General features: G+C 42.0%; 2 protein-coding genes across 2 annotated transcripts in view; one reads left to right on the forward strand and one right to left on the reverse strand.

Moving 5' to 3' along the window:
* Positions 1 to 4572: 4572 nt before the first annotated feature.
* LOC134502403 (starch-binding domain-containing protein 1-like) lies at positions 4573 to 15112 on the reverse strand. The gene is made up of 3 exons (XM_063310741.1): positions 14545 to 15112; positions 7968 to 7983; positions 4573 to 5800 (listed from the first exon to the last, which is right to left on the reverse strand). The coding sequence occupies exons 1-3, from the start codon at positions 15110 to 15112 to the stop codon at positions 4969 to 4971; spliced, it is 1416 nt and encodes a 471-aa protein (XP_063166811.1). The 3' UTR covers positions 4573 to 4968.
* Positions 15113 to 19306: 4194 nt separating this feature from the next.
* Positions 19307 to 25077, forward strand: part of LOC134502435 (coiled-coil domain-containing protein 158-like) — a 36548-nt gene continuing 30777 nt past the window's right edge. The window contains exons 1-3 of the mRNA XM_063310778.1: positions 19307 to 19594; positions 22062 to 22171; positions 23651 to 23978. Of these exons, the coding sequence (XP_063166848.1) occupies positions 19340 to 19594; positions 22062 to 22171; positions 23651 to 23978 (693 nt within the window). The 5' untranslated portion in view covers positions 19307 to 19339. The remainder of the gene's footprint in view (positions 19595 to 22061; positions 22172 to 23650; positions 23979 to 25077) is intronic.

The raw sequence follows: 25077 nt of genomic DNA on the forward strand, positions 1-25077 counted from the left end.
ATTCTTATCCTAAGCATTGGTTAACCGCTTTGTAAGATGAAAGTAGTGTTCAAATTGCAAATGTTTGAGAGCAAGCTACTGCATGCCCAAGCCTTGACTGTCCACCCAAACCGAAAGTCTAAGGCTCATACAGGTTGCGAAAAACCTACTTTGCTCCAGTTCTCCTGCAAAATGGTTGGATGCAGGTTCAAAATAAGATCGGATTAAATGGCTGCGGTTTCAGAAGACATCCCATTCCTCCATTTGCCTAGTGAGCTTCCACACGGTTTCAGCCATGAAACTGGAATAAGCAGTGCTATTTAAATTTCTGATGAGTCATACAGAAAATAGGTCATCCAGATTGGAGAGGCTCTCCTAGCATGGATCTGACAGTAACATCTCTCTAAAAGATTTAAGTATTCTTTCGATGTTGCAGACAGATGTTTAACAGCAAGAGCAGTGTTATTTTTGTCATGAAAAGGACTTCTGCATGCAAAACCTAGATTCTGTCTTGCAGATTTCTTTTATCCATGTTTATCATCCCATATAAAGAAAGGATACATCCTGTAACTTGGTGCACCCCCCCCCAACAAGAGCTCATTTGCTTTAAAACGGAGAAATCATCTTGCTGAAAGAGAGAGCAGACACTCATCCTGCTACCTCCCTGCTACAAGGCAAGCCGCCTAGTTAAAGAATGACCGTGTGGCAGGGCAGTTCTCATTCAGACTAGAGCAGATCCTTGACCTCACTCTGGTTCCCTGCGTTATATTAATCATTGGTTGAACAAGAATCCAGCAGCAGTAAATGTACTTGTGCTAACAAAAGTATTAATGCTTTTCAAGCACTCTTCTTATCCCATTTTGAGACAGACTTTGTTGGGAACACAACTGCTGAGAAAAAAGTGATTAGTTATCCCTGGCACTTTATTAATAAGCAAAAAGACCCCTATTGGCTGTCCCCTGGTTGATCAGCCCTGCTTCACAGGGTCTCATGGTGCGTTTCATGGTCTGCTCGTACACCCCGGAACACTACGTTGTGAATTGCATTGCAGCTCTGAAAAGCTGATCAGAAAGTTATTTAGTAATAATCTGTATTTGCATTCAAGCTTTCCCTTTAAAGACATGTCCGTACTGGTTTAGACACACACACACACACACACACACACACAATCTTTCTCACAATGGATAGGTACAATTTTAGAGCTCCTTCGATTCCCTCAAGGTCAACAAGCTTGCCCATTGCCTTGCATCAGTCCTAAATAAATTTTACATGTACCTAGATGTGTTCCATGCACCTTATCCTCAGCCCAGGAAAGAGTGAGGTTAACTCCATGGAAATAGGAAGGCGCTAGTCAACTCTTCACACCCAAAGGAAAGAATCTGATTTTTTTGTCTGCAGTATTTTAGATAAGCTTGCCTTATGGGACTCCTCACAACGTGAAGAGAAATCTGGTCTCTATAACTCTTGTCTTTCTTTCACTTGATGGCCAGGCCATCATAAAGCTACCATCCAAGAGCTGTATGGGCTGTAAAGGAAGGGTTGTGCTGCTTGAGTGTACAACATTCTGAAACGGCTTGGCGTTCTGTTCTGCTGGTACCTGCTACATTCTGCTCCATGAGTGGAGAGTAAGTTCCCAACCCATCAATGCAAGGATGAATTTCCTAGGAAACAGGCCCTGAGCTACTCTCACAAAGGGTAACTGGGTCTACCTGAATCAGCTAAATAATGCAGCTAATCCTTCCAGACAATCGTCCAACATGCCCTGAAATCCATTCACAGAACACAAAAGACCACTGGTTGACACTCATTCAGAGAGGAGGAAAACCACTACAGAACATCACCCTCCACTCCCAAAGCTAGCAAACAATCCAGAAGGAGGTCATGATCAATGGTATTGAAAGCAGCTGAAAGGTCCAGTAGAACCAGGAAAGTTTCACTCCCCCTGTCTTGGTCCTGCCAGAGGTCATTGGCAAAAGTGATCAGTGCAGTCTTAATCCCATATCCAGTCCTGAACCTGGCCTGCAAAAGGTCCAGATAATCCAGGACTCTCTGCAACCGTAGCCTGTTGACCTTCTCAACCATCTTCCCTAGAAAGGGAAGATTGGATACAGCCTGATGATTGTCCAAGGTCAAGGAAAGTCTTTTTGAGGAGGGGGTCTTTTGTCGCTTCCTTCAAATGTCCTATTTCCTTCAGATTTTAAAGATGTGTTTTTCCTTAAACCTTGCTTGTGGCAGCTGTAACTCTTCATCAGCTATGTATCAACAGTTCTTTAACAGTGGTTAAGGTGCTGAGCTAGAAACCAGGAGTCTGTGAGTTCTAGTCCCACCTTAGGCATGAAAGCTGGCTGGGTGACCTTGGGCCAGTCCCTCTCTATCAGCCCAACTCATCTCACAGGGTTGTTCTTGTGGGGAAAATAGGAGGAGGAAGGAGTATTAGGTATGTTCGCCGCCTTGAGTTATTTATAAAAATAATAAAAGGCAGGATAAAAATTAAATAAAGAAAATATAAATAGGACATACAGAATTATTTTTCAATTCTCTCCTTTCTATTGTTTTATATTTTAAGAGACTAATAAGATTCAGCTCCTCTGGTAATAAAGATCTATTAACATATTAAAACAGTTACAAGTGATATCGTGTTCTATGACTCTATGATTATTGGACATAAAATTGTAATATGATTCTGTACAGAATGCAGAGAGGCAACAAATCCGAGACAAGATTAAGAAAAGCCAAGTCACAACTCAGAGAAAGCAGGAATTATACAGTGTTAATAATTGCCAAACTGGATTTGGTCTACTGCTTAAAATGGCTGATCAGGAATTTTAAGTAAGGACTGATTTAGAGTTTGGCAATTGTATATATTTTTTTAAAACAGCAATTTCAGGGAAGGGATTTCAATCCACATTTGGATAACAGTGGGGGTGGTGGAGAAAGCACTGTCACGCAAACATTTCTCATCTGTGCCAGTTCAAATAACAAGTATGAAGATCGCACAACTACTAAGCACATGAATAGCATCTTGGTTTCCTTCCAAAGTGCAAGTCAATATATTCAGGACCAATTTAGCTTTTTTACTTACAAAGGAAAAAAGCTTCCTTCAATTCAGTGTATCTGGGAGAGGACACTGATTCATTATAATTATTAACTGTAAGGTAACATACTTACACAGATAATTTCATTAACCAAGTTATTTTTAGTAAACTTAGTATTTATATTTAAACATACAGAGTTTAACTTTGTTTGAAGTTTATTTAGCCTAATTGTCATTCTAATCTTTTCAGTACGGAAACCAGGAACTCACAACCTAATCATGAAAGGTAATATTAATACGTTGATTTAATTTTAAAATCTGTGTTTTTGTCGTTCCTTCTCACTTCACAACAGCTTTACAAGAAAATACTCTGTGAAAATGACTTTGTTTTAGAACATACAAGTAATCTGCTCTTGAAAAAGTCCAGCTTAGCCTACGTTGCAGGCTGCAGTGCTGTTCCCTCATATTGGAAACAAGTGTAGGAAGTGCCCTTTAGAATTGTTGAATAACTTAGAGCTAAAGAAAGGGAGCAGAGATTTTGAAATCTAACACAGAAATCTGAAATTTTAGGGGGGAAAAAGTCTGTTCAAAATAAAAACAAGTATCAGCTGACATATCTATATAAATGTTGAAAAGATAACATAGCCTGTACTCATTTTTCAAAAGAGCCACTTTTCAGTGTGCATACAAATTCCTGTAGCCCCTAATAATTCAAGCGCTCTTCAGACTTTCTTGTTTAATGGCTGTGCAACAAATTTCAAATATTTCGCTTGCAACAGAGTGTTCCAACCTTATTTCAAATGTTTCAGTTCTGTGCTATTATAGGTTTCCAAACTTGAAACAGGGCGATCTTTCACTTCAAACACTTTTGGTATGGCCAGAGCACCCGTTTCGAGCTTGAACCGTGCAATTTTCATTCAAAAAGCTTCAAATTTAAAATGTTTTTCTTCCTTCTTAAAGAGGCATATGGCAGCTCCATCATGTCTTAACTACCCGACAACCACCCTTGATCGAAAAGAAGCCACTAGGTTCTCCTTCTAACACAACTTTTCAGCACATATAGCAGATACCAAGTGAAAATTGTTTTCTCCCAAGCAAGGCAATAATGTAAGCTTCTTGTGAATTTCAGTGGAGAATTTGCATATAACTGTCGTTAATTAACTCGTGTCTTAAGCACATTCCTCACATGAATTAGTTAAATAGTACTGTGCATTTAGACTCAACTTGCCTCTGAAATTTAGTTCCCTAACAGTGTTGGGATTTAAATCATACAAGGAGCCAGCATGAGGCTCCCTGTTTGAACCCAGGGATAATAGTGCCATTTTGAGAGTGGGAGCTTAATCTCCTGCCTTTTTCATACATGCTCCATTTTAATGAGTTAGTACCATGCCTAAGACTGTGCTGTGCACAGGACAGAACTGGCAAAGACCAGCTTTCCAAGCACAAGTGAGTTGCAGGTATTTGTGCCGTCCAGCAGTGCCCAAAGGGAGGGGCTTCCAGATTAAATGCAGCAAAATCAAGAATGCCTCTTTTTTAGGACTCAAAATATAAAGGCCAGCCATTGTAAAAGTCCATCTTTATTGCTTTCTGATGCAGTCATAATAAACTAAGGATGTTTTAATACAGTTACAGAGTAGTTGAACTACCTCTTTGCTGAGTCCAGCATCCATGATTCATACATCTGTCTCTTCACGTAATACAAAGTCAAACTGAGAATTGAATTTTTTTTATTTTGAAACACTGCCCACTAGAGAGCCTAACTTGCCTGCTGTTAGGGAGATTTTGGTCTGATTTCATTTGAGGAGCGTTTTCCCTATCTTAAAGCCTAGGCTAGCAGAAGACAGACTATGAGGCTGTTCTAGCAAACCATGCAGCGAAGAGGTGCACTAAGATAGGTAGATAGAGACAGAGCAGTAAACTCCTGTGAATGAATGGAATAAAACTGGAGACCCTGTTCAATGATACCCCCACCACTTATGAGCCACCTGATCTTCATGTTCAGTTATTAGCGACCGGTTGGCGCACTCTTCCCATCGCACCACCTTGCCATTCTCCACTAATATGAACTTCCACTCAACTCTGGTATCAAACGGTAGGACCACAGAGTCTGACCAGAAGCCATCTTTGTCACACCTGAGGGATACATAATGGTGCCACTGGCCTAGACACTCATGGTCACCAGTGATGGCGATCAGCTGGGCTTCCAAATGAGTAATGTAGTGGACGCGGAAGACCACATGGACAGTCTGAGGCATGGGAGGCACTGCCACAATTCTCTTAACTTGCTCCAAGTCCTTGTTGCCAATGTCACCTGCACTAGTGTTCCTGGTGGCCTCAGGATCCTGGTGATCCACAGTGTCTGGACACAGGTCTTCCTTGAGTTTCTCCTCAGGCTTGTCACCAGAGTTGTCTGCTTCGGCTGAAGTCCTCCCACCATGCACTTCAATTTCATGCCTTTGGGATGGTTCAGAGGCTGTGTTCGGGTGACCGGATGCTTCGCTCCTTAGATATCCTGAATAGTTCATTAATGGGATTACAGGCTCTTGGACCACTGGTTCTATTTCAGGAGGCTCTATGAGAACATCAGGGGTATGGTGTTCTCCTGGGGGCGTTAACTGGTTCTCTGTTGGCTCCTGGGGGCTGGACACATCCCTTGGTTTTGTTTCCGAAAGGATGCATTCACTGGTTCTCTGAAATGGTTCTAAACAGAAAGGATATTCCGTTAGCCATGAAGAACTCAGTTCCAAGTTCCTTGTCCGTGTTGTAATTTGTGCACCACACCACAAACTTTAAAGCAAGGAAAATGTTCTGAAGATTTAATCCCACACAAACAGTACTTTTTCTCCCGAAAGGTAACTCTTCAATACAAATGTGATGTTTGTGCTCAGTGGCAACTGGTATCCACGAGAATTCCATGTCTATCAGCAAAATCCTCACCAAGTTCCCCTACCCTACATTTAGCACCTTTTGACTAAAGGGCTGCTCATGCAAGTTTATTTGTATCTGTAGAATGCAGTGTAAGTGCAAGTGTAAATAATAAAAAAGCTTGAATTATAAGCCTGAATGAAAGTGCTTGGGAACTGTTTCCAGGTGAAATGTCTCTTGACTGCACATTGGTGAGCAAGCAACATCAACTTCACAGCTATTTCCCAGGTCTGACCGATCGTAAGATGAACACTAGACAAACGCACAGTGGCCAAGGTTGAAAAAACACTGCTATAGAAGCTGCATCGATTTTATTACCAACGGAGATGTCGGCAGCACCGACCCTGGGCTCCATCCTGCCCCAGAAATACTGATGTTTAAAATGTTCCGTGTTTTGTTCTCACAACGCCCTGAGGCCCGAATTAACCACTTCCATTTTTCCCGACCTTAATCATATTTTGCACCTCCGACTAAACAGGCTGAGTCTGCATCACACGCTAACCCCCACCGTGTCCCCTTCCCAAGCTTAGCGCGAATATTTCTAGCAGGCTCCCGGCTGAGCGGGCTGCGTGCGGAGCCGCTTGTCCAAAGCAAAAGGGAGGGCGACCGCACCACCCGAAACCCGCACGAGATTTTCGCGGGGGGGGGATCAAATTGTGGTCCACGACTGTGCGGAGCGAGGCGGCGGCAGGAAAAAGGCAGCAAGCGACGCAGGCGGAGGACCCTTCGCCCGGCGGGGCTGCGCTACTTGGGGCGCTGACCCCAGAGCGCGGTGGCGGCAGGAAGGGAAGGGCTGCTCTAGGGACTCTCCAGCGGGCGGGGAAGGGGCGAAGAAGCCCGGAATTGTATTCCTTTCATGGGTAGGCCTGTATAGATGGATTGACAGTGTTCTTAAACTGAAAATTAAGAATGACACTCACCTCTTGAATGTGAAGTTGCCCGAATGTGAAATAATTTTTTAAATAAATCGTTATCTCCCAGGGAACCCCTGGTGACCTCTTGCCGAACCCTTGTTGAAAAACCCTGGCCTAACCGATCTTGCAGAATTGGTGTTGCAGGAATAAAATGAAAGGACATCTCTGCCTACGCTGCCTTGGGTTCCTCCAAGATTTTTTTTTTTTGGCTAATTTTAACAAACACACAAAAAACTAAAAGAAATGCTCTATAAAATGTTCTGCTTCTGCAGATCTGCATTATTTTGATCTGAGATCCCACAGGCAATCGTTCTGTGCAGGTGATACTTGCTTTCCTTTGTCCCATGAATTTCCAAGCTCGGGTCACCAGTTTGTTGTTTATTCGTTCAGTCGTTTCATGGATCTAGTCACTAGTACAGAAGAAGACCATCTACAAGTTTTGTGGCATGACGTGACGAGCGTGGAAAGGAGCAATCACAGGCTCTCTTTCTACAGCAGTCGAACAGACCCACTTTGCTAGAGAAACCGGACACCAGAGGTTGCCGATTGTCGTTCCCAGACAAGCACACAGCTCTTACCAGAGGTGGAGTCTGTTGCCTAGGTGATCCCACCAGCCACAGGGAGGACACCGGCTGCTGCTGATCTCAACGGTTTGGTTTTGCACCTCGGCAGCGCTCTTTGGCGTTCAGTGTTTCCCGATGTGCCGCGTACAAAGAGAAGAGTGAAGCATGAACTACAGGGTGCCCATCAGAGTTCCCTTCTCCCCTTGGGTGTGCACAGCAAGGTCACTGCCTGAGCACTGGCATAAGAAACGCTTATATTCGCAAAATACAACAAAGCAGAAGTTCGTCAGAGGTGCGTCAGAGGTAGGTGCATCATTGCTCAGGAGGGGCTCTGCGTTTTCATTTTGCCACGTCTTGCTTTGCCCAAACTTCGGGGAACCCGCAGATTCAAATTCAGAAGGACCTCTCCCTGTGCTTTCTCTCACCCAATTATTTTATTGTGGAAATCTTTTTTCTTCTTTGGCCAATTAGGCAGAAACAGGGCTGTTGCATCTCACAATTTTACAGCAGAGAATGCCATGCTAAGATTTAAAGTTTGGGTTCAGTGTTTACCTGTAGACAGAGATATCTGGGGGAAGGGATGAAAACAGTTGTAATATTGAGCAAATAAGCATGTGGGGGTTAGGACAGCGTTTCTCAACGTGGCCACTTGAAGATGTGTGGACTTCAACTTCCAGAATTCCCCAGCCAGCATGCTGGCTGGGGAATTCTGGGAGTTGAAGTCCACACATCTTCAAGTGGCCACGGTTGAGAAACACTGGGTTAGGATGTGCTGGACACTTGCACAACCTATAAGCAGCTGCTTTGCAAGCTGGTACCCAAGTGCACGTGGATAGAATCAACATAGGAAGGTATGATGTAAATCAAATGGAGGCTGTACATGCCATGCAATAAAGTGAAACAAGAATTAGTGCAAAATTACCATACTATTTTCAGATTCCTTTAAAGGCTTCTGAACACTAAAGGCTTACCTGCCACCATCAAGCAAACTGTTATTGAATCCATCACCTCTTGTATATTAATACCCAATCTATTGCATGCACCACCTGGACTGCATATCCTTTTTCTTACCTGAAGATGGAATAGGTTGGGTATTAATATACAAGAGGTGATGGATTTGATAACAGTACAGTTTAAGCCAGGATGCTGATAATGGCAAGAAGGAAAAATCCAGCAAAACTCTGAAGTAAAATTTCAGAACCAAACAGCCTTAGGATAATAAACTTTCCATCAACGGGTTCATCCTTGGCCAGATAATATTGCTGAATATATTTTATTTCTCTTAATAGAAACTCTTCTATTTTAAAATCATGTGGCTATCCCCACTGAACAGTTTTTGACTCTTAGTAGTTTAACAAAAAGAACTAAAGATTCTCCCCATGGGATTTTAAAATGAATTCGTTATGATTCCTTATCTTAACTAACTCAGATTTAATTTCTTGCTTGTCTATGGAGACAATCTCTCTCTTGCTGGCTTCTTTGCTGGGGTTGTAAATTAGCTCATACTCTTCCCCAAAATACAATTTTTGCAACTTAGCTTTGATTTGCTATTTCTAGGGGGAAAAGGGGGGATATAGAATTTAGATGCCTGGCGATAAAGCTCAAACCTGGTCTAAATACAGTATAAATTGTTAGTGTGTTGCTTCACTTGTCTTTTTCCTGTCTCTCACACTCGTCTGTTGGCAGAGGAAAATACTGTGGAATACTTAAGATCATAATTATGTACTACTAGATACTCTGATTATTGTATTATTTATTTGTTTGTTTGTTTGTTTTCATTAAAAAAGACCTTTTAGTAGGTATGAATGTATGTAGTTAATGTATTTTTATTAAAATTACACCCTGACCTTCTGTTTGTAGAAACAAAGTGGTTTACAACAACTAAAACATACAAAATATAAAACATAGAGTAAAAATACATTAAAATTAACATAATATAATTTATTTTTTAAAAAAAATCTGTTCCAACTTTCAGTTTTCTTTAAAAACACTACATGATACCATAAAGACATTACAAGCTGAACAATAATTAGACAACATTATAAAACTGGATTTTAAAAAAATCTTCACATGTTGTGAGGCCACCTTTTAATGAAACTCTCTCATGAGAGAATTGCATTACAGAGGTGTCTGCAGAGTGTAGTCAAAAAAGTCAAGATGGCGGCCACAATGCACATAAAAATTGGGTGGAGCTTCGATCCGCCTTCTTGACTTTTTTGACCACATCCTGCAGACACCCCTGGTTGCATAGGTAGAGCATCAAAACTGAGGAGGATCTCTGAAAATGATTGCATTACCAAAAGTATCACCTGATAATCCTTACAACAATCCTGATAGTTAGGCCTTAGCATGGAGGCAGGACTGCATGGCTTGTCTATTGTCGCCTTAACATTTATGCCAGAAATGAGATTTAAGCATGAGAAATGCCCAGGATTGGCTACTTGCCTATTCTACAAAATGTCCTACCAGCTCTATTTTGAGAATACAGAATTATATATGAAGTTATTCCACCATCTTAAATTTTTTTTAAGATCAATTTACTAAGTCATTCTGTTAGCCATGTCTAGATAGGCTAGTACTGTTCCCTGTAAACTCAGGCACCCCGAGTTTGGTGTGGAGCTGAAGACCCATTCCCTGAATTTGGGAGAGAAACAACTTAACCTTTGCAAAGGTGGCCTTCTGCCTACCCGAAAACAGGAATCACAAATGTATTTCAGGCAAAAGAAAAAAGCCTTTATTTAAGGGGGGTCAAAACCTTTTATAGGGTGCAGAAACAAATGATACATACATTCAGTATATGTGATACGTCATAATGCAAGTAATCCAACAATAAAAGACATTGACTACATGTGAGAATTGAACAATAGAAAACATGGATTCTAGATAACATTCCACAAATGGCAAATTTATGAGTTACATCAGTCCCTTTCCCAGTGGGGTTTGTATCTTTTAAAACTTGCAAATGTATCCAAGGACTTTGAGAATATGCTCCCTATTGTTTAGTTGCTGAAAAGGCAAATTCTCACATACCAGAAGAAATGGCCTTGGCCCAGAAGAAAAAACATACTTGTGCATGTTAATATGTAAATGTTATTTATTTATTTATACTTCAGATTTGGTCACTGCCCATCTCACTCAGTGTAGCAACAGAGTATACAAGAACAGTCTTTGCCAATTTTGTAATGGCCAGACAGATTGGACTCTGACTCCTTCAACCAGCATCATCACAAAAACAAGACCATTTGCCTGAGCTCACCAATCACAGTTTGCTTCACCAGTTTTTTTAAAGATTTTTTTTATCCTGCTTTTATTATTTTTATAAATAACTCAAGGTGGTGAATATACCTAATATTCCTTCTTCCTCCTCTTTTCCCCACAACAACAACCCTGTGAGGTGAGTTGGGCTGAGAGAGAGGGACTGGCCCAACTGGCTTTCATGCCTAAGGCAGGACTAGAACTCACCGTCTCCTGGTTTCTAGCCTGGAGCCTTAACCACTAGACCAACTGGCTTTGTTGAATAAGCCACAATTCTTCTCAATCAGCTAAGCCAACTTCAGGCAAGGACAACAGGGGCTAACATCATGTAGGAACCTATCCTGTGAGTTGCAGTCCCAAACCTGAGCTGGAGAAGGCTGCAAAGCAGTTTCTTTTCCCACCTGATGCCTTCCATGAGGGGATGATGGGAGTGGTTACCCCAACACAGCCAGAAGGCACCAGGTCAGGGAAGGCTGGCTTGGAGCAGTGGCCCCTTGTCCACCCTTCAAGGCTGACCAGATGGGGAAACAGACACCACATGAAGACTAGCTATATTGAGCTAGGCTCAAATAACAGCATCTTGCAACCCTGATTGTGCTTTCCTTTCTCTCCCACTTCTTCCCCAGAAAATCAGGGAGGAAAGTCTTTTATTAAGCCTTTCCTTGTTTCCTGGGCACAAAGCATGAGGCAGAGGCCACTGTGGTTCCACAGGCCACGGTGGGCTGTCCCGTCTGTTTCTTTCCCCACTGGTGCTTCGCAGGTGAGTTGCCGGGACACACCTTGCAGTGTGAGTTGCAGGTGAGTTGCCAAGGGACACACTTGGGCCTTGGGGAGCAGGCTCTCCCACCTCCCGAGCGTCCCCACTAACCTTGTGCTTTCGAGGCTGCCAAACCTCTGTCTGTGTTAAAGGGAGATGCTTTCAAGGTGGGGCAACCCAGCCCAACCTGGACCTCATGGATAGACAATCCCGCCCGCCCCCCCCAGGATCAGAGCCACGTTGATCCCTGTAAAGGGGCTGGACCTGACAGTGCCATCCAGGCCTGGCCAACTGCTCCAGCAGATAGGTGAGGCTTTCTGGGTGCCCAACCATCTCAGCAGGAGAAGCTCCAAAGGGCTCCTAAGTGGGGTTTGAATGGGGGAGACCAGGGATCCTGATGAATCACCTTCCATAAGTTGGGATTTTGTATTAGGTCCCTATTTTTCAATCAATAAACAAATACATTTTAATTAGTGAAGTGTAACAAGCCAAGCAAAATTAATATATCAGCGACAGTACAGTTAAAAAAAAATTGACATTCATTACAATGATTAATACAAAGGGAACATAAAGTAGAAAAAAAAAGTCTAAGGAAAAAAGAAAAAATAAGATTTAATTCAATCCTCAGTTGATCCCTGAAACTAAACCATATTGCTCCATCTTCTTGTTTTTAGGAGACCAAGACCTAAACATTGATGAAAAACACATGATCTTAACTCCATTGCTTAACATCAGAATAATTTTCTTTCCCTCTCGGTTCCCTTTGCTGAGCCGCGGCTCCTATTGTGAATAACCAAGTGTCTTGCAGGCTGGTATTGTGTAACACTTTGTGTCACAAACAAGCCAGCGTCATTTTGGTGTAGCCCAGTTTGGAGCCCAGCTTGTGCGGTTAGCTTATGATTCAGTGTGTTGTGTGAAGCCAGAAAATTGAGTAAACCAGAGGTAAGTGTACCATGAGATTAAAACTGAGAGATCGAAAGGGGAGACTGGAATCATTGCCAAGCTCAGGCCTTCCCTCCAGGACCCAACGCAAAGGCGATAGTGATCTACCAGGTGCCTGAGAATGGGTTTAATTCATTGTTAATAGGTGATGACTTGATAATTGACTTTCTGAAATTAGAAATTGCCTTCAAACGGATAGACCAGTATTTCCCAACCTTGGCATCTTTAAGGTGTGTGGACTTCAACTCCCAGAATTCCTCAGCCAGCAAGAAGTCCATGCATGCTGGCTAGGGAATTCTGGGAGTTGAAGTCAACACATCTTAAAGTTGCCAAGGTTGAGAAACATGGGGATAGACTAATCTGTTCATAAAGGCACTCAGGTATCTGGGTAGCAGCTAATCAATTTGTCACAAACTCAGCCATTTCTGCTATCTCCCTTAGATATCAACTCCTGTGATCCCCTTTCTACTTCCTAACCAATCACAGCTCTCTTTCAAGCATTCTCCTCCTATTTTCCAATTACCGTTTTCAACTCTTATTATTATTATTATTATTATTATTATTATTTCATTATTGATTTATTTATTTAAATTTATTACAGCCTCCACTCCCATAGGCAGCCTACACATACAAAAAACTAGGCAGTTTCTGTCACTTTCTCATTTCTTAGCCTCTGGCTTTATATGGAGGATATGTATTTATTTATCAACATATCACACCTCAATCACTGAAGTAACTCTAGGCAGCAATGTGAATACAGCATGTGAATATTCATATATATATGTGTGTGTGTTTGTGTGTGTGTGTGTGTGAGAGAGAGAGAGAGAGAGAAAAGAATGCCAACACAGCATCTTCCAGTATTTCACACTACTCTATTAATGATTAAAAGATTGCTTGAGAGTTTAACGGTTAATGGTTGCTTTACTGTGATAGAGAGATGCCTAAAAGTATAAGGGACTCTTATAAAGTTCCAGTGGATTTTTTGGAGTAGTCCCTGGGATTCATCTCAGAGATAAGATCTTCTAGGCTGCCTCTAATAAGGCTTGATGTCCATTTCAGCACTATATTGTGTATTTATGCACTTGGAAGATTCACATCCATCTTATAAGCACAAGGGTGAACTACATGGCCTTATATTTAAGAGATAACCTTTGATCAAGATCAGAATTGCCTTTCCGTGGGGTAAAAAAATAACAGTACAATAGAGAGGAACAAAATTCAACATCAGTGTCACAGCTTGCAGAAAATAACAAAATGAGATTTAAGGAAAACAAGTTAAGGTTCTTCACAAGCGAAAAAGAGGCCTAGTGCATAATTACAGGATAAGTGGAGCCTGGTTTGGTAATAGCACATTTGAAAAGTGTCTTGGAATTGTAGCTGATCACAACCCAAATATAAGAAATCTAGATCGGGCCGCCCAAATCTAAGGAAAACCCAGAGAAACTGTATTGGACACAAAAAAGGGTAGTGAGATTGATCAGGGAACTGTAAAATAAGGCTTGTGAGGAGAAATTGGGAGCTGCTGGATGTGTTTAGTCTTGAGAAGACGATGGAGGGGGAGTAAGATGGCACTCTTCGAGTACCGGAAGGGTTCTGCGAAGATCAGGACTGATTTCCTGTCATCCCAGAACGCAGGGCAAGGAAGAACCTCCAGAATTAGAGGGAAGCCGATTCCGGCTGACCGTTAGGGGGAACCTTCCAAGCACGAGGAGCCGTTCAATGGAATTCGTTTTCTTTTCTTTTCTAATAGGGATGTACTGACCGTTCACTGCCTTCGGGAAGGTTAATCTCAATATGTGAACTATTTCTTTCAATGAACATCGGTCATAGGAATTTGATTTCTTTCTCAGGCTTCTCCGTGTCTCTGTGTGTGCTTCTCTCTCAAATGAAGGGCACTAAGGAAGCAGCACATGAAAATCTTACCGAAAATTAGGAAATGATTTGATGGCTTCCTCCTAGGCTACCCTCAATCTGCAGCACCATGGACCTACAAACAGCAGATCCAAATATTTATTTTATTCTTTCAAATAAGTTTTATTAAAAGTTTTACAAAGAACATTTGTGTTAGTTCTAACACAAATTGATAAAGAGTAAAAGGAAAGGAAGGAAAGAGGAAAGCGGATTTGAATTTCACCCCCTCCACAGCTTTTCCCGCCTTTTCCGTCCACGGCTCACCCTCCTCCGCCTCGGTCTCGGCCTCCACAGCTTTTCCCGCCTTTTCCGTCCACGGCTCACCCTCCTCCGCCTCGGTCTCGGCCTCCACAGCTTTTCCCGCCTTTTCCGTCCACGGCTCACCCTCCTCCGCCTCGGTCTCGGCCTCCACAGCTTTTCCCGCCTTTTCCGTCCACGGCTCACCCTCCTCCGCCTCGGTCTCGGCCTCCACAGCTTTTCCCGCCTTTTCCGTCCACGGCTCACCCTCCTCCGCCTCGGTCTCGGCCTCCACAGCTTTTCCCGCCTTTTCCGTCCACGGCTCACCCTCCTCCGCCTCGGTCTCGGCCTCCACAGCTTTTCCCGCCTTTTCCGTCCACGGCTCACCCTCCTCCGCCTCGGTCTCGGCCTCCACAGCTTTTCCCGCCTTTTCCGTCCACGGCTCACCCTCCTCCGCCTCGGTCTCGGCCTCCACAGCTTTTCCCGCCTTTTCCGTCCACGGCTCACCCTCCTCCGCCTCGGTCTCGGCCTCCACAGCTTTTCCCGCCTTTTCCGTCCACGGCTCACCCTCCTCCGCCTCGGTCTCGGCCTCCATCCTGACAGGAAGTTTAATTCTGCTCTTCCTTCAGTCAAGAGCTGATTAGGTGGCCCGTGGTGATCCATTCCTCTTCAGTCATTTGCATCTTCTTCATTGGTTAGTCATAGCTCTTCTGAACTATGATATGGTTGCAGTGCTTTGAATATGTGCAATTTGCTGTGTGTGTGTGTGTGTGTTTATCTGTATTGTATACTATACTTTGGAAAAGATGGGCGAACAATCTTTGAAACCCAAACCCTATACATCCTGTATTAGTCAAATATATGGAAAGATACAAGCCCTGTGGCCATTTGGAACTGTGCAAATCATCCACAGAAATACGGGGACCTGTGTTCACTTCTAGCGCCCACGAAGCCTTGGTGTCTGTGTTTGCGATGTAGTGTTTCAAATTATAGTGGGGCTCGCATGACTGAACGTCTCCCCATATCTTAAAAAAAAAAAACTTCCCTGAAGAAAGACGTTCTCTAGCCTCTAGCCTTGCTTTTCTTCAACACGCCTCTTTTTTAGTCTGTGTATTCTTCCGTTTGTGCCCAAGCACGGACAAAACCAATTTACAATTAATTAGAGCGAGGTTTCTGTGTCAGGTCTCAGATCCTTGGGGATAGGTCTGGGAAGCCCTTGGCTATTTCCTTATATTAGAGGATAGACCTACGTATGCCACCTGGCTTGCCAGTGGAATCCGTGGCAAACGGGGATGACACCCAACTGACGTCTGGATGACGGCATCATCACACAAATGCTGCCGTCGCATACTTGCGTCTCACACTTCCTAGCCCTTTTATTTGCTATTTGTTGGTTTTAATACCTTTCTTTAAAAAAAAATAAGCTTATGGGTTTTTAAAACGAGAATCACAATGAACCTTTGCCAAACTCTGTCTTGCGCACCAGTTGTTCCTGTTCCTGGACCAGGAGGCCCTGCTCATGGTCACTCATGCCTTAGTCACCTCCCAGTTGGGTTATTGCAATGCGCTGCCCTTGAAGGCCATCCAGAACCTTTAGCTGGTCCAGAATGTAGCAGGGGAGGTAGTTATGGGCACTCCTCCAGTGTGACACCTCTACTCCACAAGCTGCACAGGCTCCCATTAGGCTTCTGGCAGCAATTCAAGGCTAATAATCACCTGTGAAGCCCAACATGGCATAGGAGTGGTCAATTTGCAGGACTGCCTATCCCACATGTCTAACAGGGAGGGCATACTCCAGGTCCCCTCACGGTCACCTTATGGGACCTTGGAGGCATGCTTTCTTAGTGGTGGTTCCTGTTTTTTGGAACAATTTCCCCACAATACAGTATACGGTTGGCCCCACCCTGTAGACCTTTAGGAATGTAGTTAAGAAATGTAGTTTCCCCAGGCCTTTGGATTAGGATGAGCAGAGTTCTAATTGGATTAGCTGCAGTGTATTTTAGCCTGGTTGCCATTTTACCCATTTTAGTTGGTTTTAATACCTTGCGTTGTTTTCCTTACGTTGTATTTCTTGTGGATCTTTTTCTTGTACATTGCCCAAAGTCCCTTTCTTTGAGTTGTACAGCCACATAAACGTCGTCAACTGTTAGTTATTTATTAATAAGTATGAATTCTGTCATGAAATATAAACCACAACTGTTGTAATGTCCTACTGTTGGTTTGTCAGAAACTTTATGAACTTGTTTTATTATGTACCAATAAAATAATTGTTATTTTTTTGCAGGTTTTGCAAAAATGAGTAAGAACATTCAAGAGCTAAGGTAGTACCTGCTTTTATGCTATTATAGACATTTCAATAATAACCTGCAGTTAATATTTTGCTCAACATCTTTACCATGATAAGTGGTATATTTATTGTACAATATAATAATAAAATATTTTCTCAGAATAAGAGTTAGCATTTCTCTTAACAATAAGAAATCTCTGGATGTCTTTTAAATATGAAATGTATTGATGCTTTTCACTTTCACTCTACATGTCAGGAAATGTGTTGACAACATAGTGGGGCTGTGCACACTTTGAAAATTATTCAGAACAGATACTTTGGAATTTACATGAACATAGCACCTCTCTGCTGCTCATTAAAGCAGCTGCATTGATTCTTAGACTTCCATGTGTTTGAAAAAAGATGCAGTTGCTTTAACAATTGGTCTAATCATTAAAGCGGCTGTGTTGTTAAAGCAAAACGGACACAACTTTTTTCCCCAGCCTTATGCAGAAGCCTGGAAAAAAAGACACATTTGCTTTAATAAGTAGCAAAGAGGTGCTGTGCCCACATGAGTCTGAAGTGGTTCCTCTAAATCAATTCTGAAGTGTGCACAGTGCTAGAATCTAGTACAGATTTCATTTATGATCTCCCACTTAATTGTACAGGGAAGCATTGCAAAAGCAGACACAGGAAACCTTGAAACTCCAGGAAGAAGCAAGCAAGTTGTCTTCAGAATGCACTGGACGTCGAGAAGGAAGGTCCTCTCCTGGCAGTATCACAGGTATGTTTAATCTGCACATAAGCAGATTACACTTGGCCCTTTTTTCTGCAGATGGACACAAAATATTTTGAGATTGCTGTGGCCAAAACCTGGCTCACCTGAAGCAACCAAATCACTTTGAAGACACAGCATAATTTTATTTGCATGCGTACAGTATATACTGGGCTCCCAGCAAAGTTTTGGCACTTTGCTAAGAAGCCCTGAGCAAAAGCAGAACCAGGGCTTACAATATATACCTTTGGCCTACTACATTGCAAAGACAGAACAAAGGTAAAAGGCAGACACAGTGGAAATCACAGCATGATGTTGGACTGTTTTCAATAAACCCATCCATGTGACCTTCTTATTATTTATCCCTTCCTAATAGGTCAGCATGTCAGCTATACTATCTCAGAGATATGGCCAGTGAATAGAAACAATCTGGTTTGCTGGGCCACAGGTTCCTGATTGATTCTTCTCCCTGTTGCCAGTCAGGGTCATTTCAGCTTGCTGTAAATCTTTTCTTACAAGGGCACTTTCAGCAGTTCATTTGTATGGTATCTCATAGGTTTGGTAGTGAATGCCACTTACAGGTATATGGCGGGGGGGGGCGGTAAAGCTTTTACCACCACAAGATAATATTACCCAAGAAATACTGATAAAATCCAAGCAATCTCTTTGTGTTCCACAATATCAAATCTCTGCCTTCCATGCCAATTTCAACCTATAAAAAAAAGTTAACATTGACGTACTGCAGGATCACTTTTATCAATAAAAAAAAAGATGGTAAAGAATGGTCCATATCTTACAGTAGAAGTGGTGAAACCTTTTGTAAAGAGACCCCCTAGAATAACTTGATCACAGTATCTTTTTGAGAAGTTGACTTCTATGCATAATGCCTTGCTTATTTGGCAGTACAAATACAGGTAGTCCTCGCCTTGTTCAGCAACTGTTTGAAGTTATGACAGTGCTGAAAAATAACTTCATGACCAATGCCCGCATTTACGAGTGTTGCAACATCCCGTGGTCACGTGGTCGCCACTACAGTCAGTACATGTTGTCCTGTGCCTGACCTGTTGCTCTTCTTTTTTTACATCCTTGCAGAGTGGAGAGACTGGGGAGGAAGGGATTACAAGAGAATAAGCAGGCGCACAATGGGGAATACACATCAAAAGCGATGTTGCGGTCCCGAGGTTGCTCGGGGCTGGGAACCATGAACACACTATGCAAACAACCTTACATATTCCCCATTGTGTGCCTGCTTACTCTTGTGTAATCCCTTCCTCTGAATGTAAATACAAACATTAATTCCTTTCTTGCTAGTTGCCCCAGTGCCGGGTGAGCATTCTAAAGGGTGGGGGAGTGGAGAAAAGGAAAACACAGTTGCAGTCACATAATTTCCCACTTAGCAACCGCTTCACTTAAGACACAGCTGCCAGTCCCAATTGTGGTTGCTAAACGAGGACTATCTGTAGTTACTTTAATGGAATGATGTTGCCAAACAACGCATTTTTCTGTTGCTCCATTTTATTCGTTGCTATGGGTTATGGTTCTGAGAGCCACACCAGTTGAGAAATGGTAATTCCTCATCATGGCAGAAAGGAAAAAATCATGAGTTTGTGTGTGTGTGTGTGTGTGTGTGTGTATGTAGGGAGGCTGTTATGAGCAGTTATCCCCTATCTTCTCAGGTACCATGCTTGTGAGTGCAGATTACAGAAGTAAGTAATCAATTAGTGTTCCCCACAGTTACATTACTCTGTTTTTCCTTCAGTTACTGTCAAATTCTGGTCCATATGTGTGTTTTAGGGATTCCTTTAACGACCAGCCAAAATTCACCAAGTCCTAAGAAGCTCAGTATTGTCCCAGACAACACCTCGTACGTTACCCCTAGTTCACACAGTAGTCCTTCCAAGATCCTGTCTTCAAAATATGAACTGGAGATTGAGACCACCAGAAAACCGGGTACTTTTTCAGGAAAAGATCAGATTGAAAACATCTTGGAAGAATATGCACAGCAAGTCAGAGACCTGCAGAAGAAGCTAAGTGAAGTAAGTGTCAGATTTGTCCGATGACATTTGCCCCAATTACCTGTATATTGTCAGGTCACTGGAGAGAACAGATATTACTGTCAGGACTGGGAGTTTTGTATGTTATAAAAAGGAAGAAAACAAAAAAAGGAAAGAAACTGTTTGCAGCTTAACATTCTGTGCTAAGAAAAGCTGAATTCTGCAACAGATAGATTAGGCCATACATATGTTTAACCTACCTTCTTTGTTTTCCTTCTGCTATTATGGAGACAGACTGTGGCTCAAAGATGGATGGCTTTGAGATCTGCCAATTAAAACAAAAAGTGTCTTCCCTTCTTAATAGATTTTTTTGTGATTAGCAAATAATAATAATAATAATGCCAGAAACCCAAGAAAACTTAAAAGCAACAACTAATCTCTATCGAATTCTGTATTTGAGGTAGAGGGGGTTGCCTGGTTTTTTCATTAGAAACTTCCTGAGAATTTATACTGACTTTACTTTAATTATTTTATTCAATTCTTTTGACCTCACTGCTTTTTCTATAAAAGTGCCACAAATGTTCATGTTTCTTGTTCAACTGTAGATGCTAGAAAGTTACTTTTGTTGAAATATGGTAAGATTCTGAGGATACTGATTCTGGGCCCAGTACTAAATTTTGTATTATTCTACAGTGCACAGAGAGAATCTTATGTGTTCCTTGTTTGCAGCAAACTTTTCTTATTCAGTAAGTCCTGTAGAACTATTTTTCATAGCACTCCTTTCTCTATTTTGAGTTTCCCAAGTTCTTCAAAGCATCAATGCTCTTGTCATCCTTGATATACAATTAATATTTAAATTTTGTTAGCATCATGTAGTCACTTAGCATAGAACCAATGTGGTACTGTATAATGCTTCTGTTTTAAGGTTCAAATCTTGGATCCAGTTTCCTGAGATCGGACTTGAATTCAGCACGTACTGTATGCTGCATTACTGAACAATTCTAAGCATAATTTGTAATAAAACTCAAACCAGGAAGGATACAAAGTAATCTAATCCCCTGTGCTTCTATCTTTAATTTATTTCTAACCTTTCTGACCTTGAGAGTCAATCAGGAATTCTGCAAGTTCAGGAAACACAGGTCTCCTCCTGAGTCTCTTGTCGTGACAGTTCTATAGATTTCCAAAAAATGATCTTGAAATTTACAAAAGGCAGAAAATGTCAGCACCTTCACAGGTGTAAAAGCTTTATATTGTCATTAACCTAAACTCCAGGGATTTGTATTAGTAGCTTATAACACCTGGGCTGATAGCCATTTCCTATTGTTTATTTATTTTATTTATTTATTCATCAAATTTTTATCACCTCCCATCTCCCCCACATGGGGGACCCTGGGCGGTTCACAATAAAAACAATTTAAAATTCGATAAAATCATAAATACTACCAATAACAATTTCCTATTGTTCACATGGAAACAAGAACAGCAGTATGTATTCTCACTTAATTCCCTACAGGATCTGGTGATACCAGTGTGTTTTTCAATTGAACTGCCTTCTAGATCTCAGATTACTGTTACTCCAGCATCTGCATGTCCAAGTGAGATCCATCATCTCTTTTGTTAAGTCTTTACTGCCTGTCTGAACCAGAGCTAGAAGCTTTAAGGGATTTTCAGGAGAAAAATCTGCAATAGGGGGTTATAAAGCCATCCGTGTTCTTGACTCCCAAGGGCATAGGAACAACATCTATGCCAGGTGACAAAGCATCACACAGAATAACAGAAGAACAACTTAAGACCACGGTTCTTAAATAAAGGGCTTCAGCACAGACATCTGAAGCAGAAGACAACCCATAGCTGAGAACAACATCTGTCTGAAGTTTTCAGGACCTGGCTCCAGTCTGTTTCTCTAGATTCCTGACTCTTGAATGTCCCATAGTAATTCTGTAGAGATTATAGAAATGGGAGAGAACAAAAGAACACTGACATCAAATTTAAACTTTATGTAAAGAAAAAGAAATCTCTCTATAGTTCATCATCATCATCATCATCATTCATTTTATCTGCATGTGAATATTTGTGTGTTTGTGAAATACATAGCAGTAAAAATGCCCTTGAATCAAGCTTAACTTCCTCCTAGTGACCGCATGAAAATGGTTGGCCATTGTCTTCCTCCTGGGTGTCTTTTTACTTTCTCTTATCAACAGCTCTGACCCTGCTTAGCTTTGGAGGTCAGACGAGGTTTGCTTTCTGCTTCCTGCTGAGCGTGGGTGAGTCCTGCTGAAAGACAGAGGCAGGGAAAAGCGCCTTTCCTTGGCTTGTCTTCCGTTATCTGCCAAGGTTACCCTTTTGCACATATTCATCTAACTGGAAAGCTAGAAGTGAATTAGTTTCATAAGGAATTACTTCTTTCAATTGCTGTGTTCCAGAAAATCTCTCCCATACAAATGTCTCCATGGTTTCTTTTGCCCCATTCTTCCAGCATTATTTAATTATCTTCTTTTATCTCCTGTAGAGTACAGAACAAAATGAGAAACAGAAATTCACATTAAGGCAATCAATTATTGAGCTGCAGGCAAGTCTTCAGGATGTGATGAGAGAGAAAGACTCCATTAATGAACTAAGGTGAGCCCTCTCACACTCTCACAGCACGAACCCAAGAGAGTCACCATTCCCTTGTAAACCTTTCTTTTGATCACTCTTTCTGGCCTGGCTCCAGAATGATTTAAGTGGGAGTTGAGAAACTATTTTGAAGCCAGTTGGGTATCTCTTTCTAGCTCACCTTCTCAGACAGGGAAAGATACTATGGTGTGGCTCCTCCATTTCCTTGAATGTCCCAAAGGCAGTTGCTACTGGGTCAGGTTCCTTGTGAGAAGGGTGTGCCAGAAACATTGTATGGATAATCTCTTTCTATGTACAAGTTAAGCAAATGCAAGAAAGAAACCATGTGGACAAATCGTCCTTATTTGTCCATGGGGTTGCCTTCTTGCATCTGGTATTCGTTGACCGCAAACCAAATGGTATTAGTTGATCCCAGACCAGATGGTGATCTCTTGGAGGCCTCTCCACTCCATGACAAACCTCTCACTCTTTTACCAGCATCTGTCTGTTTTTCCACCTTTGTTCTGACTGGCGTGCAGTTTTTTCCCAACCTCCATTCTGTAGATGGCGTATGGGTAGCATATAGCATTTCCCAGCGATCAAAAACCATTGAAAGCCTTTTGACCATTAGTTAAATGAGGGCAGCAAGGGAGGAAGGGTTGATCCAGTTAACCCAACGTGATAGCCATGATGGTGGTAGCAGTAATGGCATTTCATAATCAGGCTTCTTCTCTACTCCCAGTATTAATCCTTCTCCTTAAAATCATTTATCTGTCCTAATTGTCTCTGGAGTAAATTTCGGGGTCTTAATGCTCGGTGTAGGTAACATTATTGCTAATCTAACAGAGATTCTGACCATTCCTTCTGCTCAGGATGCTATTATGAAGGTGATGGAAAAGCAAACCTGCTCTGTAATGACGCACAGACACTTGACCCTCCCTGCCTAGGAAGGCGTGCTTCGAAGGTTGTTTCCAGGTGTTTCGGGAAACTGCAAAATGAACCCAATTGTTTTATTCTGAAGTGTGGCCATCACAATGTTTGTAATTATATTGTCTAGCTCAGGGATGTGTCACTTTTATTCTCAAAAAATAGATGGAGCCACCACAAAGTGGGTGGATCCAAAACAAAAATGAAACTGATTCAAGTTTAGCTCAATGTAAATCAAACTGATTAAATACAAATAATTTATTGGTACCCATCCAATTATTATTATTATTATTTTTTGTATTGGTACCCATCCAATTTTTTTTTTTTTGCCTTCTGCCACATTAAAAATTACAGTTTGGTGGCAACTTTTGGAAGGGCCTGAGAATCATTATAGGGCCGCTAGGTGAGCTAATATATAGTAATTTCCCCCCTGTGTGCTGGCTCTTTAACTGGTAGGAAGTGCATGGCTAGCATAAAAATAAAAATAAAACGGCCCTAATTTGGGATCACAAGTAAATGGTGGAATTGCTTGTAGCTCTTGAACTTGTATTGGATACTTCCTTTCCTGATAAACAGACGAAAGGAATCTCAAACGCAAGAAGATCTCAGTAGCAGGCTGAGGGGTACGGTTGATGAACTGCAGACAGCCAGCCTACTTCAGGAGGAAATGCTGAAAGAATCCAATTGCCAGGTTGAACATCTGAAAAAGTTGGTACAGGTCCATGAAGATGTGTTCAAGGAACTCCGAAATCTTCTCCTGCATTACGAAGACAGTTTGGACAGGAAGACGCATGACTATGAAGGCATTGCCAGTCTCCATATCTGCAGCCTGCCCTCTGCTTTTACCACGATTCTTCGGGATTTGGAAACAGAGGTGTTGCGTTTGAAAACAAGGCTTTCCCCAGTACGTGATCTGCCCTTCAAGTTACTTATCTTCACCCCAAATCTGGAAGTGTGCGTATGTGTCTGCGTTAGGGGCAGTGGCCTAGTCAGGTCAGGCTGAATGTAACCAAAGGGTGAGAACATCATCCTGGCCACCATGCTGCTATTACTTTTACCCTGAATTTTGCCTCCCTTTTCATAGGATGGAGTGCTTTTGAGTTTAACCGTAGTGCTATTTTTTTTTTCAGAGCTGGTAGCCACTGTTACTGAAAGTATTCCTGGGCAAAGCAATTGCACACAGATTGGACCCTTTGAAATCACCAAGGCTTCAGTGCAAATACATTCCTACATTTCTAACTAGCAATGTAGCAATGTATTTGCACCTCCCAAATATAACAGGGCTATCTCAGTTGTAAAAGGAACAAATTTGTGTCAAACCTGGGTCATATCTCATTTCTGTAAAGCTAGAACTGAGCTGTTCTGAAAAGTGGGCAATTAAAGCTAAAATCTAGTCTTGCCCGTGTTCTTCCTTTTTTCCCCTGACAAGGATGCAATTTCAGGAAAAACAATTAGATGAGGGAAGGATTCAGATCCTTCTTCTATCTGCCTGGGATGTGATTTAAATGTCTCATCCTTACTTCACCAGTTGGATCATCTTCCTAATACATTCTGTTTTGCTCAGAAATTGGGCCCAATTATTGATTAGTAATCATAGAAGCCCAGTCAGTCAGTCAGTCAATAGCAGAGGCATCCACAGGAAGAGTCAAAAAAGTCAAGCTGGTGGCTGCAATTGGGAAATTGAAGCTGTGATCAATGGCTTAGATCATGCAGTCACATCTTGACTTTTTTTATTCTTCTTGCAGATGTCCCTGACAAGGAGACACTTCTGCCTGAGGTTTAACTTTGAAGGAGCCCATATGGACCAAGATGCACAATCAGGACCACATCAGGGGCAAGGTATTAAAGCCTTCCTACTTGTCCCATTAGAGCCCTGCTTCAGATTAGAGATCACCTGCCTATAGTTTAATTTTTAAAGCAGTCACACAAGTGGCAAGTGTGTAATTCATATCATTCTTAACTGGTTTCATTCTACTTCCCGTTTTGGGCAATGGAACCTATTT

Source organism: Candoia aspera, chromosome 8 (genome assembly GCF_035149785.1).
Source record: "Candoia aspera isolate rCanAsp1 chromosome 8, rCanAsp1.hap2, whole genome shotgun sequence".
Taxonomy (NCBI): Eukaryota; Metazoa; Chordata; class Lepidosauria; order Squamata; family Boidae; genus Candoia; species Candoia aspera.